The 16393-nt window shown below is 36.0% G+C and overlaps 1 protein-coding gene across 2 annotated transcripts in view; it reads right to left on the reverse strand.

Moving 5' to 3' along the window:
* The window catches only part of BTBD8 (BTB domain containing 8), a 99437-nt gene that overhangs the window by 12232 nt on the left and 70812 nt on the right, over positions 1-16393 (reverse strand). Inside the window, exons 10-13 of one of the 2 annotated variants that reach the window (XM_073008582.1) lie at positions 5571-5753; positions 4821-4958; positions 3825-3954; positions 1335-1396 (exon numbers count right to left, since the gene is read on the reverse strand). In XM_073008582.1, the coding sequence (XP_072864683.1) occupies positions 1335-1396; positions 3825-3954; positions 4821-4958; positions 5571-5753 (513 nt within the window). Of the gene's footprint in view, positions 1-1334; positions 1397-3824; positions 3955-4811; positions 4959-5570; positions 5754-16393 lie in introns of both variants that reach the window. The other variant, XM_073008581.1, reaches the window with a different exon arrangement.

Genomic DNA, 16393 nt, shown 5'->3' on the forward strand with positions numbered 1-16393 from the left:
CACTCAAGACATTTGGAGCTTGACTTCTTCCTCAAGCCATGAGAACTCTTGGTGGTGGCTTGGAGCTGCATTAGTTCCTATCAACTGGCTGATGAGGAAGAAAAAAGGATTTCCTATTCCACTCTGCTAGGGCAATATGTTCATTGCATTCCAAACTGGAACTCTCAATGTATGTCTATCATTGTACCACACAGAGAAGGTTAGAATAATTTTGTACTTTGAATATATTATTGGTAAAGTGAACATCTGTAAGTTAGTTTGGAACCCTAACCATCATTAATAACATTTTTGGGAAGAAAAATTTATTTCAGGTTATAAGGAAAACAACAAATAACTTTGTGGATGGTAAAACAAACAAACAAAAAACACATAAAACATGACATCTACCATCTTAACCATTTAACATACTTAAGTACTCTTTAATACACTTCAGTAACAGTGTAGTAATGTTAGCTGCATGCACTTTGTTGCACAACAGATAACTTTTCAACTTGCAAAATGGAAACTCTGTACTCATTGAACAACTCCCCCTTTCTCCCTCCCCCTAGTTTTCAGCAACCACAATACTACCTTCTAAGAGTTCAACTACTTTAGATACCTCATATAAGTATAACAAGTAACTTTTAAAGTAAAACACAGTTGTACTCTTAGTACTAATTGCTTTTTTCAAAAACACCAAAAATATATTATGTGAATTAAAAACTTTATTTTCGAGACGGAGTTTTGCTCTTGTCACCCAGGCTGGAGTGCAATGGCACAATATCGGCTCACTGCAACCTCTGCCTCCCAGGTTCAAGTGATTCTCCTTCCTCAGCCTCCTGGGTAGCTGAGATTACAGGTGTGCGCCGCCATGCCCAGCAAGTTTTGTATATTTAGTAGAGATGGGGTTTCACCATGTTGGCCAGGCTGGTCTCGAACTCCTGACCTCAGGTGATCTACCCGCCTCGGCCTCCCAAAGTGTTGGAATTACAGGCGTGAGCAACCACGCCTGGCCTAAAATCTTCTTTTTTAAGAAGTAGGCTAATTAGAAAAATAGACATTGAATTAGGTCTATAGTTCTAAACAACTGCCAATAGACTGAAATAGTTCTGTTAGCTGCCAAAAAGGTTTTCAAGGAAATGAAAAAGGTAGGTACTTCCAATGCCAGTTGGATATAAAAAATTCACTTTAAAACATTTATTAAATGTTCACTTGATTTAGAAAAAGAAAAATTTTCCATTAAGAAATAGCTTCAATTAATGAACAGATTTTTTAAACTTTTTCTGAAATATAAAATAAACTTTAAATAATTTGTTATCTTTTTCATTTGTACCTATAAAATTTAGAAAGTTTACCTGTGAGCTACTGAATATAGGCTTTTTGCCAAGTCTTCGATCATCACCTTTGTCAAATGCAGCTGTAGAAAGAAACAGCAATTTATTTTTATAGGGAACATTATTATACCTTAGAAGTAAAGGAAAAATAGTATGTCAGCAGAAAAAAAGTCATATTTTAATGGAAATAACTTAATAAACCTGAAACCAATCTAGTATACAAAACAACTCCCTATTATATTTTAGATTTTTTTTTTAAAAGAACCTCATTTTCTATCTGACTCTCTGGCCCCTAGGTTTTCTGTTATTAAAATTAATAAATAAGAACTGTACAATCTCACAGAGAAGATTCATACATTTACAAAAACATGAGAATTTTCTCAAACCATGACATTTTGATAATTGGTTTCATTTAGTTTTCCAAATTACAAAAAATTACAGATTATGGCAAATGTAACATTCTACAAGCTATTAAATATGAGAAAATGTTTATACTAAATATAAAAATACTCTGAAGTTAAAAATATTTTCTGGTTTTGCAGATATATATAACAAGGAAGGAGGAAAGAGAAAAGAAAAAATAAGGTTCTACTGAAAATAAAACAAGAAACAATCTTCAAAATATCATTCTTTTTATAATTAAATAAAAATTCTTTTATAAGTTAGGTTTATATGGGAATTTATTGCAGAACTCATGTCTATGCTATTCAAATAAGAATTTGAAAGATGTCAGGAAAATATGTAGGCTGAAATAATGATATGAGAGCTACAAATATAGTTTAGCAAATGTATTTCTTTCTTTTGACAGTTACTGGGCTTTAAGATTATTTTGAAGAAATATATGTAATCTCCAAAAATTATTTGATTTTTATTAAATCAGCTAATAAAAAATGCATTAAATTATCTGTAACTACCATGCATCTTCCATGATCTCTATTCTATAGGATATGTGCTATAAGACAAAGCAGGATCCTGAAAATGGCACTATAGGACTGATTTGCAGTAAGCAAATGACTCTGCACAATAATACACAGGAAGAAATTAAAATAAAAAATTTCACCCCAAAGTCAGTAACTCAACTATGACATACGAAATGTAGTAACAGACAACCCAGAACCATTCCTTTATCTAGGTTTCCCGAGGAAGTAATTATGCATAAGTCAGGACTCATAATTCAACTTATTTAAGATTAAAACATTATTATTACACTGACTCAACATAATAGAATGAAAAGTCCTTTTTGACAATTCAAAAAGGATTGTTGGATTAGCTGGATAGTTGGATTACCAATAACATTTTATTTAAATATGGGTATTTACATGTATTTTTAATTAGCACTTTGAAGAATTAAAGAACACTGAAGCTCAACTTAACTATGAAATTCTCTAAAATAGAGAAAAACAAAGTTTCCTACTAATCAGGAGAGCGCTGAAAGACACCTACTGAAGGAATGCTGATCTTATCTTGTTACTTCACATTACATACATTTTGTAAAAATAAAACATTTAAAAATCAGCAGAGAAAGAGTCACAAGGAAAAAAATGTCCAATTTCTAAGAACTTCTTCTCATAATTTTTGTTTAAAATAATGGAATTTTTTTGAAAAGTGCTCTTCATATCACATCTAGCTACACTATCATGTAATGCTTATAATGTAAAAGCAGATCCTATGCTGATGATACCACTAAAGAATTTAACATATTTATGCATTCTCAAAATATATTTTAACAGATATGGCTTCCATGTTTTACAGTACTAAAATGTTTGCTTCATAAAATTTAGTCTCTTAAAACGTTGTAAAAACTATACACACTGAATATGTCAGTATTTTTTCTAAGGCACCTGCTTTAACCCAAAAATACTCATGAAGCCATTTTTAGTTCCACACCCTCGAATTTTTATTTTGATATATATTTTTAAACATATGTTCTGAAAACTATACATCTTTTGTTTAATGCTAATGTTTCAGATGATACCTATTAAATGTCACGGACCACTGTGCAGCTCCTGAGGGACAGTCCGCAATAGCACACTGCACATCACTGAACCAATCAGTTGTGAAATAAAGCCATCTATTCCAAGCAAAACCACAAGAAAGCATGTCTTACGAAAAAGATGGAAAAGCTTTATGACAAAACATATTTAAAAAGGAGGAAAAAGTATGTTTGATACTCTGTTCTATGTGGGCTACATTTTCTTACACTTTTAATCTCTTCACAAGAATGCTTGCAAGCAAATTTGCCTAGAACATTGTTGCTAATGTATAGTAAGATTAAAAATTGATATATATATATATATATATGTAAAGGAAATTAGTTTCATTTTCTAAGAACAGCTAAAAGGCATGATTTATTAAAACTGCCTAAACATATGAGCACCAGTTTCAGTTAGCATCCTATTATCCAACAGAAGCACACAAATGTTAACCTTTCCACTTATCAGAATGCCCTCAAAATATCTGCTGTCACAACAATCATTACATAAGAATTGAAATATCTCAAGGCTAACGTACCTGCTTGGATTTTCTGTTGATCATCTGTGCTCATCAGCTTCCAGCTTTCTGTGTGACGAACAGCATAGAAAGACTGAACCAGGAAGATCCACAGCTTATCACGCAGAGCCTGGATCTTGCACGTAAAACCCTGTGTTCAAGCAACAAATCAGCAGCTGGTGAGAGCCACATTGTCATAGCAACCAGTCATTATTCCTTTCAGAATCTACTTACTCCTAAGCTAGATCAATGATGTCATCATTTAGATTTTTAAGATCGTTGGGTACATGTTATTTATGAAGGCTTACTCATTAATAACAAAATTTTATAAATGAACACAAAGCTAAAAAATCTCATCTTTTCAACCAAACGTTATTTTAAAACACCAATGCCCTTGATATGAACACCTTCTGCAGCCTTTTCATATCAACTATGACATTACAAGGTCAAATGCTCTATGGAATAGTAATAAATATGATATATTTTAAAAACCATTTTTGTTGAACAAATACAGAATGCCAATAATTTGTAATTACCTAATTAATGGCCACTGATTAATTGTACTTAAAAATAAATATTTTAATTTTGCTTCACCACCTAATTTTAAAATATGATTTTTTGAAAAGAAAAATTAAGATTATAAAAATAAAAGACACTGATGATTAAAAACTCTAAAATATACATTTTATATCTAGAAAATTTACTGTAGGACCAGGGAGAAATACTAGAGTTATGCTGTGCCAAATAATATTGCTAAGTGTCACACTACATTTAAAATTACCCAGCCAAAGTGCCAATTTCTAAACTTTTATAAGAAGTCCATTTGGAGACAAATGGAATTTTTAAAATTTAGTATTATAAAAAATTCCAAACATATACAAAAGTAGAGATCTTAATCCACCCCTAGGTATCCACTGCCTGGCTTCAATGACCCATGCAACATTTAAAATGCACATTCATTTAAAAATCTTAGTTCAAATATTGCATTATTTTAATAAATTTCATTACATTCAGTACCATTTCCTTTGTACTGTCAGAGTTCAGCAATGTGTCCAGAGCCATAAGAAGAGAGCAACTATTTTCAGTGGTGATATTTTCTTCAATTGCTTTGAAAATTGTGTCCAACAGATCGGCTGTGCTACTCATTGCTTGTGACTATAAAACACATAAATTAATATTTAAGAGGAATACATATAAAATGCACAAGAAATGTGAAAGTCTGGCATTAACAGATCATTATAACTAGCTGTATGAAGTCAACCAGAAATATTTGTCTTTTCCCTTTCTTTTGTTAAAAAATCCACATATATGCATATACACACAGTTTTTAAAAGCCAACATAGCCCTAAATACAGAATCTAGAAATAAACAATAGGAGTTATTTATTCCATGAATAATTTTAGAGAAAGTAGCTTCCCAATAAGACAGAGAATTCTGCATGGACCATAATTGTATTACTGGCCAAAACAGCATCTTTATGACTTTGGTTTCTAAAACGTGGCTTGCTGAGGGAGGGCTAGAGTTGGCCAGAATTACATTGTGCCTTGCCAGGGCACTCAAACCTGTCCCTCTTGCCTTTCTCATCTTGTGAGCCAAAAATCCTGTCCATCACTGCCTTAAATCCTATGTAAACATGCCATCTGCCATGGAGTTTATTTAAATCACATTAATTTAATCAAAAGCAACCTGCATTTAAAAGCTCTTACATAACTGAAATCAGAACACAAAGATGGAACTAAGTATAGGATATAATTTTAGACATAGTACCTGTAAGAGAAGAGCAAAATTTTCACTCTGAATAATCTTGGAGAAGTTTTCTACAATAAATGCAATGCATTTTTCTTGAAGCTGAGACGCCATAGTCAATGCCACTTCTGTCCACTTCACTCTGGGTAAACTGATGATTAGCCTGTCACTTTCCATCAGAAGAAAAGCAGCATTCTTATCATTCTTAGATTAAAAAAAAAAATTGGAAAAAGTTAGATGGTATTACTGCTCATAAAGTAACTCTCTAAGCAAATCAAATACTTTTGTTGTTGTGGGATGTTTCCTGCAAAAACAAAATTCCAGGTAGCTAATGTCTTTGTCATTAGTTTTACATATAATGTTTATTTACTCATTCATTCAGAATTATTCAAAAGGGTAAAGTTTGAGCTAGGAAGAAACCAGCTTTAAAAGGTAGCTAAAACAGGTGGGGCACGGTGGCTCATTCCTATAATCCCAGAACTTTGGGAGGCTGAGGAGGGTGGATCACTTGAGGTCAGGAGTTCAAGATCAGCCTGGCCAACATGGTGAAACCCCACTTCTAATAAAAATACAAAAATTAGCCAGGCGTGGTGGTGCACAGCTGTAATCCCAGCTACTCAGGAAGCTGAGGCAGGAGAGTTGCTTGAACCCAGGAGGCGGAGGTTGCAGTGAGCCGAGATCAGACCACTGCACTCCGGCCTGGGTGACAGAGCAAGACTCCGCCTCAAAAAAAAAAAAAAAAAAACAAAAAAAAAAAGAAAGAAAAAAAAAGTAGCTAAAATAAACCTGACAGCAAAGTGATAATAACTACAAAGAAAAATTTGAGTTCCCTAAGATTATCACTACTAAGGCAATTTCTGTGCTTACAGATATCATTCATAACTGCATGGCTCCACCAGCATAGCATTCACTCTTTTCTGACTACAAAATACGTGTTCTTCACGCAAATTTGGAAAGGTTAAAAATTACTTATAATTCCCAGGGATTTTCCTCCTCTTCTCTAATTAGGTAAGGCTCTGCTGTTTATATTTTATTCGTTTCATGATTCATTATTATACCATGGAAAAAAACATTCACAAATATTGATCTCTATGGAAAGTGGAATGACAATGCACAAATACCATGTACTCCAAGGAAAAGGAAAAAAAGGCAACTTATTACTGTATCTTATTCATGTTTTATTTCCAGTTCTTAAAGCAATACTTAGTAAATAACTATTTATTAATTAGTTACTTGACAGACTGGTAATTGAAAAACATGGCCACAAATTCCATCCACCAAGAGGTGGAATCTATTTCCTCAGTCTTGAATCTAGACTACTAGCCTTTTCACTTGCCTTAACCAACAGGGTTGATGTGCAAGTTCTAGAGCCTAGGCCTCAAGAAGGCTTGCAGCTTCAGTCTTTACCTTCTGAGAATGCTGGGACCACCAGGCCAAAAGAAGCCTGGTAAGGAAGAACATTTGGTGCAGGAGGACCAGACCCCCAGCTCAGTCTCCAGCTGAATGCAGCCGCCATAGACAAGACCAGCAGAAGAATCACCCAGTGAACTCACAGAATTGTGAGAAGTCTTTTCAAGCCGCTTAGTTCGGGAGTGGTTTGTTACACAGCAATAGACTATCATTGATAAATCTGGAAATGACTGAAATACCTAACACAGACAGCATGATGTGGACTTTACACAGCCTCTGTTTTTTTTTTTTTTTTTTTTTTTTTTAGGTCCAGAAGCACTACATCTTCCCTGATACCATACATCTACATCAGATTCCTTTTATACACACTATAAGAAAATCTGTCGTTTTTGTTAGAGCACTGAGTTCATTTGTAATTAATCAAACATGAACATTACTATATGATTAATGTCTGTCTCCCTCACTAGGCTGTATGTTCAATGAGTGTAAAACTACCTCTGTTTTAGCTCACCAATGTATCCTCAGGGCCTAGTATAAAACTGGGTTATAGTAGACACTAAAATTTATTTGCTGATCTTTTAACGTGATTGGAGACAGAGTAATAAATCTCTAAGATAACAAGTTTAATCTTTCAACTTCAAAACTAAAAATTTTAACCATTTACTAATAATTCTTTTTTTTCTTTGACACAAGTCTTGCTCTGTCACCCAGGTTGGAATGTAGTGACTTGAACATGGCTCACTGCAGCCTCAAACTCCTGAGATCAAGTGATCCTCCTGCCTCAGCCTTTCAAGTAGCTGAAACCATAGGTGCATGTTTATTTTTTTAAAAAAGTATTGGCCAGGCGCGGTGGCTCACACCTGTAATTCCAGCACTTTGGGAGGCCGAGGCGGGCAGATCACAAGGTCAGGAGATTGTGACCATCCTGGCTAACATGGCATCCTTACTAAAAATACAAAAAAAATCAGCTGGGTGTGGTGCCAGGCACCTGTAGTCCCAGCTACTTGGGAGGCTGAGGGAGAAGAATGGCGTGAACCTGGGAGGCAGAGCTTGCAGTGAACCGATATTGCACCACTGCACTCCAGCCTGGGCGACAGAGCGAGACCCCGCAGCTGGAATGCAGTGGTGCGATCTCAGCTCACTGCAACGGAGTCTTGCTGTGTCACCCAGGCTGGAGTGCAGTGGTGCGATCGCAGCTCACTGCAACCTCCACCTCCCCAGTTCAAGCAATTTTTGTGTCTCAGTCATGTGAATAGCTTGGATTACAGGTGCATGACACCATGCCCAGCTAATTTTTTGTATTTTTAGTAGAGACGGGGTTTCACCACGTTGGTCAGGTTGGTCTGAAACTCCTGGCTTCAAGTGATCCACCCGCCTCAGCCTCCCAAAATGCTGGGATTACAGGTGTGAGCTACCATTCCCAGCTCTAAAAAAATTTTTGTAGGGCTGGAGTCTTGCCATGCTGTCCAGCCTGGTCTTGAACTCTTGGCTTCAAGTGATCCTCCCACCTCAGCCTCCCAAAGGGCTGGGATTATAAGTGTGAGCCACTGCACCCAGCCAATAATCCTTAAAAAATGTATTATATTCTTCCACTGCTTTGAGTAAAAGAAAAAAAAGTCATACTTTGCTATAATTCGTCTCATTTTTAGAACCATTGTCGTTTCCTCTTCCAGTGACTTCCTGAATAACTGTGCAATTACTAAGTTTTAGACAATAAGCTCAATCAGTTCTACTGCAGGCACTGCTCTGGTAAGGAAGTCAAATGTAAGGTATTTAAATAAATTTGGCAGGTATCTACAAAGTGCTTACTATATACATAATGTAATGTGCTCTGACAGTAGCATTTTTAAAAAAACCACAGATACAGAGTATAACCGTCATAATTTAGCTTGGAAAACTACTATATGGACATAGTTAAATAACATAGGTGATACATGATCTTATTCCATACTCATCTGAATATATGATAAACATTAAATGCTAGAGTACCTCGAGATTCAAAGAAAAAGAAAGTAATACTTTTAGACCAAACACTTAAATTTTAATTCAACAGTTAATACAATCACATAGTTTTAAAATTTCAAATATAGGGCAACCCACTCGGGTCCCCTTCCACGCTGTGGAAGCTTTGTCCTTTCACTCTTCACAATAAACCTTGCTACTGCTCAAAAAAAAAAAAAAAAAAAAAATTCAAAATGTATAAACGACATTCTACGAAAAGTCTTCCTCTCCTCCCTGTCCCCAAACCATCCATTTTATGACCAATATTATTTTTTCCCTTATCTTTCCAGTTATTTTATGCATATACAAATAAAACATATATGTAATTTTCTGCTTATTTATCCAAATGAAGGCATTAATATGCACAGTACTCTGTATCTTCCCTTTTACACTTAGCACACATCTTGAATATTCTTCTTACCAGCATATATATTTTTTCTGTTTTAATAGCCATATAATCGTCCATAATATAGACATATCACAAGTCATTTAACCAGTCCTCTGCTTAAAGACATTTACATTGTTTTCAGTTTTGCTATTATGTCGTAATGACTTACCTTGTATACAACATTATTTCACATATATGTGAAAATATCTACAAGATACATTTCTAGAAGTAGAATTGCTGGGTCAATACTACTTCTCTTAACCTGGATTCTGCCTAAAAATTGAGCCAGAGAAACAGGCTTATATGCAGACAGTTTATTTGTGAAGTGATCCTGGGGGATCTGAGGTGCTGGAAGAGTGCAACAGGGAAGGAAGGAAGGAAAGCCAATTCATGGGTGTATTTTCTATCTCTCTACTACTCAAAGTGGCGTCAGCTAGCCAGAGTCTGTTAGAAATACACAATCTCTGTATCCTCCCTTGACTTACTGAATTAGAATCTGCATTTAAACAAGACTCCCAAGTGTTTTGCAGATACATTAAAGTTTGAAAAGCACTAATATAGAATTCACTATTGTAGGCAACTGGGACTCAATCTTGTTGGGGACCCTCTGAAGAGCTATGAAGGACACACTTTGAATTATCCATCCAACAGACAGAACAAGGAAACATTAACCACTGGCTCTCTTCTCCCACTGGTCAAGGCTTTCCCTCAGGGATGTTAACTCTCTTTCACCTCCAGGTTTACACAGGTTCAGAATTGCTGAGCTGCAGGTATCTCATGTAGAGTAGCAGTGAAGCCTCAGGACAGAAAGTGAGAAAGATGTGTATGTGATGTAGCTGAGGGAAAGTGCTGTCAGAATCACATCCACGGGCAGCTAGATGCTGCAGCAATAGTTTGAGTACAAACATGGGCCAAGAGGCTATAAGGTGGGATACCAGGGGTATCCAAAACACTGCCAATATACAATCAATGGAGCACTGTTTTTCAAGTGGTAGACTCCTTCATTGCAACCTAGAGAAATGTATGTATTTAGTGGTTCACAATCAGCACTAGAAAACAAAAGAAAGAAGGGGGTGAGTGGGTGAGAAAGGAAGGAGAAACATAGGAAACAACAGTACATCATATGAAATAAGGCTAAGAGATCTTTTGTGCAACTTGTGTTTCTGTCCTATATGTGTTAGTGTATTGGGTTGCAATGAAAACAACAACAAAACAAACAAAAAACATCTTTTTATTCTGGGTCACAAATAAAAAGCTTAGGAAACACAGAAAAAGGTGTGCTAATTTACGACCTTCCCAGGAATAAATCAGAATATTTATCCCATATATTCTTACTAACACAGTGAAAATTTCTTTTCATTATTCTGAAAGATAGAAAATGGTCTGACATGGTAGTTCTCATGTCTTCTCTAATGAAGTTCAGGATCTGCTCATCAAATTAAGAGGTATCTGTATTTCCTTAGTGAACTATCTAATTCTATCCTATGTTTCGCTTTGATTTTAAAAATCAATTTGTAGAAACTCTCTATATACTAGGAAAATTAGTGTTATAAATATCATATGAAATGTTATCTGTCTTTTGACTTGGTGACAAAGAAAGATAAAAATTTAAAGTTCCTCACACTAAAACATACTTAAAAATTCTCCATGTTATACGCTAATGTAGTAGCACTTTCAAATCTCCCTTGATGACAAAGAAATATTTGATGGATCAGCGCACCTTCCATGGCACATGTGGTTGAACTGAATTAGAACTAAAGAAGGCTTAAGAAGACTGTTTGAGAAGGGACATCAGCAAGATGGCAGAATAGGAAGCCCTAAACCCTCCTTCCCCCATAAACACACTGATTCAACAATTAACAAATTCTCTTTGTGAGAAATTGAGAAGCTAGTTGAAACGCTCCTGCACTGAGGATGAGCACGAAACCAGACACTTTGAAGCTGATAGGGAAATTTGAGACACACTCTCACCAGAATCCTACCCCTGGCACAGAGCTGTACAACTGGGAAGAAAACCACAAGCTCCCAGCTTCTCCCTGGGGACGGAAAGAGTTAGACCATGTATCAAACATCCGACTTTTCCAGGGGTTGCCTGCATGACTGATTTCTGTCTTGCAGTCTTGGAGTGCTGATGGGACCCAGCAAACTCTAGCTACCTGGGAAAGAACACAAATGGTGATTTGGGCTGGTAGTCACCATATCTCCTTCCCCAGCTCAGTACAGAGCAAGTGAATGAAAAAAACCCTTGTTTCCAGTCATCTACCTGGGGAGGGAAAGAGTGAGTTTGCATGTCCAATACTCCCACTTTCTGGGGGGCTGCCCAAAGGACTGGTTCTGTCTTACCTGTCTCAGAGCACTGATAATATCTGGTCTAATCTAGCCACCTGGGGACTAGTGAGAACAGAGATGGTGATTCTGACTGAGAGTCAGCACAGTCTCTCACTCTTGCTCAGCACAGTGAGTAGACGACAGCTTCTAGTTCCCAACATCTCCCTAGGGAGACAAAGAATTGAAATGCGTATCCAAAGCCCCAACTTTTATGAGGACTGTCCAAAGAACAGGTTTCTGTCTTGCTCTTTTGGAGTGCTAATGGGGCGTGGCATGTCTTAGCCATCCGAGGGCCAATGAGAACAAAGAAGGCAGATGATGTTGCATGCGACTAGTTGCCAGAGCCCCTTCACTTGTCTCAGTAGAGAGTGAACAGCTGGAAAAGGCCCAAATCCCGCCTTCTACTTGGGGCAGGAAGGAGTGTAGAGGAATATCCAATGACCTAACTTTTCTGAGGGCTACCCAAGAAACTTGACTCAGAGCACTAATATGACCCAGTATACTCTAGATGCTTGGAAGCCACTACAAAGAAAGTGAGTTTGACTAGCAAGAAGGTTTGAGAGGCCCTGAACCTCTGGCTGGGCTAATTATTAAGGGTCTTCTTCCTGTCCATGAGAACTGGAAGAGGTAGCTGTTAATCTAATGTACAGATACAAACAGAGTTAAGGAAAATGAAAAAGAAATATGTTCCAAAGAACAAAATAAATCTCCAGAAACTGGCCTAAATGAAATTGAGATATATGATTTAGCTCACAGATAATTCAATATCATCATCATAAAGATGTTCACACCAAGGTCAGGAAAATAATGCATGACAAAGTAATAATTTCAGTAAAGAGATATACAATTTAAAGTACCAAACAGAAATCATGGAGCTGAAGAATACAATTACTGAATTGAAAAATTCTTTAAAGGTGTTCGACAGCAGACTAGATCAAAGAGAAGAAAGAATAAGCAAATTCAAAGACAGGTCATTGAAATTATTATTCAGTCAGAAGAGCAAAAAGAATGAAAAATAGTAAAGAAAGTTTAAGGCACTGTGGGGAAATACACACATTACTAAAGTTCCAAAGGAGAAAGGAGAAAAAGGGTCAGAAAACTTATTGAAAGAAATAATGGCTGAAAACTTCCCAAATCTGGAGAAGGAAACAGACACCCAGATCCAGGAAGCCCAAAGTACTCCCAAATAAGATGAATCCAAAGAAATCCACAGTGAGACATATAATCAAACTGCCAAAGTAAAAGCAAATTTTGAAAGCAGCAAGAAAAAAGCAACTTATGCACAAGGGAATGTTTATAAGACTAAAGGCAGATTTTCCAGCAGAAAGCTTACAGGCAATAAGGGAGTGCAATGATATATTCAAAGTGCTTTTTAAAAACAAACCCTTCCGACCAAGAATACTAAACCTGGCAAAACTGTCCTTCAAAAATGAGGGCAAGAAAAAGACAAAAGCTGAGAAAATTAATCACCAGTTGATCTGACTTATAAAAAGTGCTAATAGGAATTCAAGTTGAAACAAAAGTACATTAAAAAGCAACATGAGAGCATAAGAAAGTATAAAACTCATTGGTGAAGAAAAATATATAAGGCCAGGCATGGTGGCTCATGCCTGTAATCCAGGCACTTTGGGAGGCCAAGGTGGGCAGATCACTTGAGCTCAGGAGTTCGAGACCAGCCTGAGCAATATGGCAAAACCCTGTCTCTACAAAAAAAAATACAAAAAATTAGCTGGTTGTGATGGCATGCACCTGCAGTCCCAGCTACTTGGGAGGCTGTGGGGTGAGAGGATTGGTTGAGCCTAGGAAGCTGAGACTGCAGTGAGCCACTGCACTCCAGCCTAGGTGACAGAGCAAGACCTTATCTCCAGGAAAAAAAGAAAAGAAAAGAAAAATACATACAAACAAACAAAGAGTAATGAGTACTGTATCACTTATGGTAGTGAATAAATCACTTAAAAAAAAAAAAAGATTTTGGCTCGGCACAGTGTCTCATGCCTGTAATTCCGACACTTTCAGAGGCTGATCTAGGCAGATCGCTTGACCCCAGGAGTTTGAGGCAAGCCTGGGCAACATGGCAAAACCATTTCTACAAAAATCAGCCAGGTGTGATGGCACGTGTCTGTAGTTTCAGCTACTCGGGAGGCTGAGGCAGGAGCTCAAGGCTGCAGCGAGCTGTGATCATGCCACTGCACTACAGCTTGGGTGACAGAGTGAGACCTGTATTAAATTTTTTTTTCATTTTTTAAGCATGGTGTTAGGTTCACAGGAAAACTGAGAGGAAAGTACAGAGATTTCCCATAAGCCCCCTGATCTCACACAATGCACAGCCTCTCCCATTATCGACATTCAACACCAGAGTGGTATATTTGTTACAACTGAATTAATCACTTTTAATTTTTGCATATAAGTTAAAAGATAAATGTATTAAAAATAACTATAACTAAAAAGTATATTAACAAATATGTACTATAGGTAGATATAAATGGTGAAATCAGTAACAGAATGTATGTATGGGGGAAGAAGTAAAAGTGGAGAATTTCTGTGTATGTGATTGAGCTTAAAATTGACTGTTGTATCTATGAGATATTTATGTAGGCCCCATGGTAATTATAAATAAAATACATATAGAAGTTATACCAAAAAAAGAGAAAAAAATTTTTTAGTATATCAATATTAAGAAAATAAAGCACAAAGGAAGACAGCAGGAGATAAAAAGAGGGACCAAAGAACTATAGGACAACAGAAAATAATAAAATGGCAATAGTAAATCCTTTCCTCTCAATAATTACTTAAAATATAAATAAACTATCCAATCAAAAGACAGAGTGGCTAAGTGGATTCAAAAACAAGATCCAATGATATACTGTTTACAAGACACTCACTTGAGATTTAACAACACATTTAGGCTGGAAGTGAAGGAATAAAAAAAGATATTCCATACAAATGGTAATAAAAAGAGTAAGAGTGGCTATACCTTATCAACAAAATAGACTTTAAGTCAAAACTTGTCACAAGAGACAGACATTATGTAATGATAAAATAATATGCTAAAAGAAATGATAAAAGGAAGATAGGAAGATATAAAAATTATAAATATATATGCATCCCACATCACAGTACCTAAATATATAGAGCAAGTATTAATAGATCTGAAGAAAGAGAGAGATGGCAATACAAAGATAGTAGGAACTTTCAATACACAACTTTTCAATAGTGAATACAACATGTTGGGCACAGTGGCTCATGCCTGTAATCCCAGAAACTCAGAAGGCTGAGATGGGAGGATCACTTTGGAAGAAAGTAGCCAGGATTTTAAGACCAACCCGGGCAATACAGCAAGACCCTATCCCTACCAAGAAAAAAAGCTATGGTGGCACATGCCTGTAGTTCCAGCTACTTGGGAGGCTGAGGCAGAAGGATCACTTAAGCCGAGGAGTTTGAGGCTGTAGTGAGCTATGATCATGCCAATGAACTCCAGTTTGGGAGACAAAGTGAGACTCCATCTCTAAACTAACTAACTAAAAAGAATAATGAATACATCAGACAGAAAAATCAATAAAGAAATATTGGACTTCAAAAACACTATCGACCAAATGGACCTAACAGAGCTATACGGAACATTCCAACCAACAGGGGCAGAAAATACAGTCTTCTCAAACATAAACAAAATGTTCTCAAGAATATATCACATTCAGCCACAAAATAAGTCTTAACAAAATTAAGACAACTGAAATCATACCAAGCATCTTTTCTGAACACAATGGAATAAAAGTAGAAATCAACAGCAGAAGAAAAACCGAAAAATACACAAATTGTAGAAATTAACACGCTTTTGAACAACCAATGGACCAAAGAAGAAATCAAAGGATAAATTAGAAGGTATCTTGAAACAAACAAAAACAACAACGCAAAACACCAAAACTTATGGGATGCAACAAAAGCAGAACTAAGAGGAAAGTTTACAGCAATAAATGCCTACATTAAAAACAAAAAGATCTGGAAAAAAAAAAAAAAAAACTTTACGTTATACCTCAAGGAACTAAAAAAAGAAGAAACTAAGCCTGAAGTTAGCAAACCAAGGGAAAAAATAAAGATTAGAGCAGAAATAAATAGAGGATAGAAAAACGATTTTTAAAAAATTAACAAAACTAAGAGTTGCTTTTTTGAAAAGATAAACAAAATTGACAATCCTTTAACTTTAACTATGCTAAGAAAAAAAGCAGAGAAGATGCAAATAAATATTACACAATCAAAAATGAAAGAGGAGGCATTACAATAGATGCCACACAAATTAAAATGATCATAAGGGACTGTTATAAACAATTATAAGCCAATAAAGAAGGTAACTTAGAAGAAATGGATAAATTCCTCGACACATACAACCTATTAAGGTTGAATCATGAAGAAATAGAAAATCTGAACAGACTCATAATGAGTAGGAGATTGAGCTGTAATAAAAAGTCTCCCATCAAAGAAAAGTCCAGGAACTGATGGCTTCATTGCTGAATTCTACTGATGGCTTCATTACTGAATTCTGCTAGTTAAAGGAAAGACCTAATACCAATCCTTCTCACACCCTTCCAAAAAACTGAAGAGGAGGGAATATTTCCCTCATTTTACAAGGCCAGCATTACTCTGACACCAAAGTCACATAAGAATACTACAAGAAAAGAAAAATTATATGCCAATATCCCTGATGAACATAGATGTTAAAATC

The sequence above is a fragment of the Chlorocebus sabaeus genome, chromosome 20 (genome assembly GCF_047675955.1).
Source record: "Chlorocebus sabaeus isolate Y175 chromosome 20, mChlSab1.0.hap1, whole genome shotgun sequence".
NCBI lineage: Eukaryota > Metazoa > Chordata > Mammalia > Primates > Cercopithecidae > Chlorocebus > Chlorocebus sabaeus.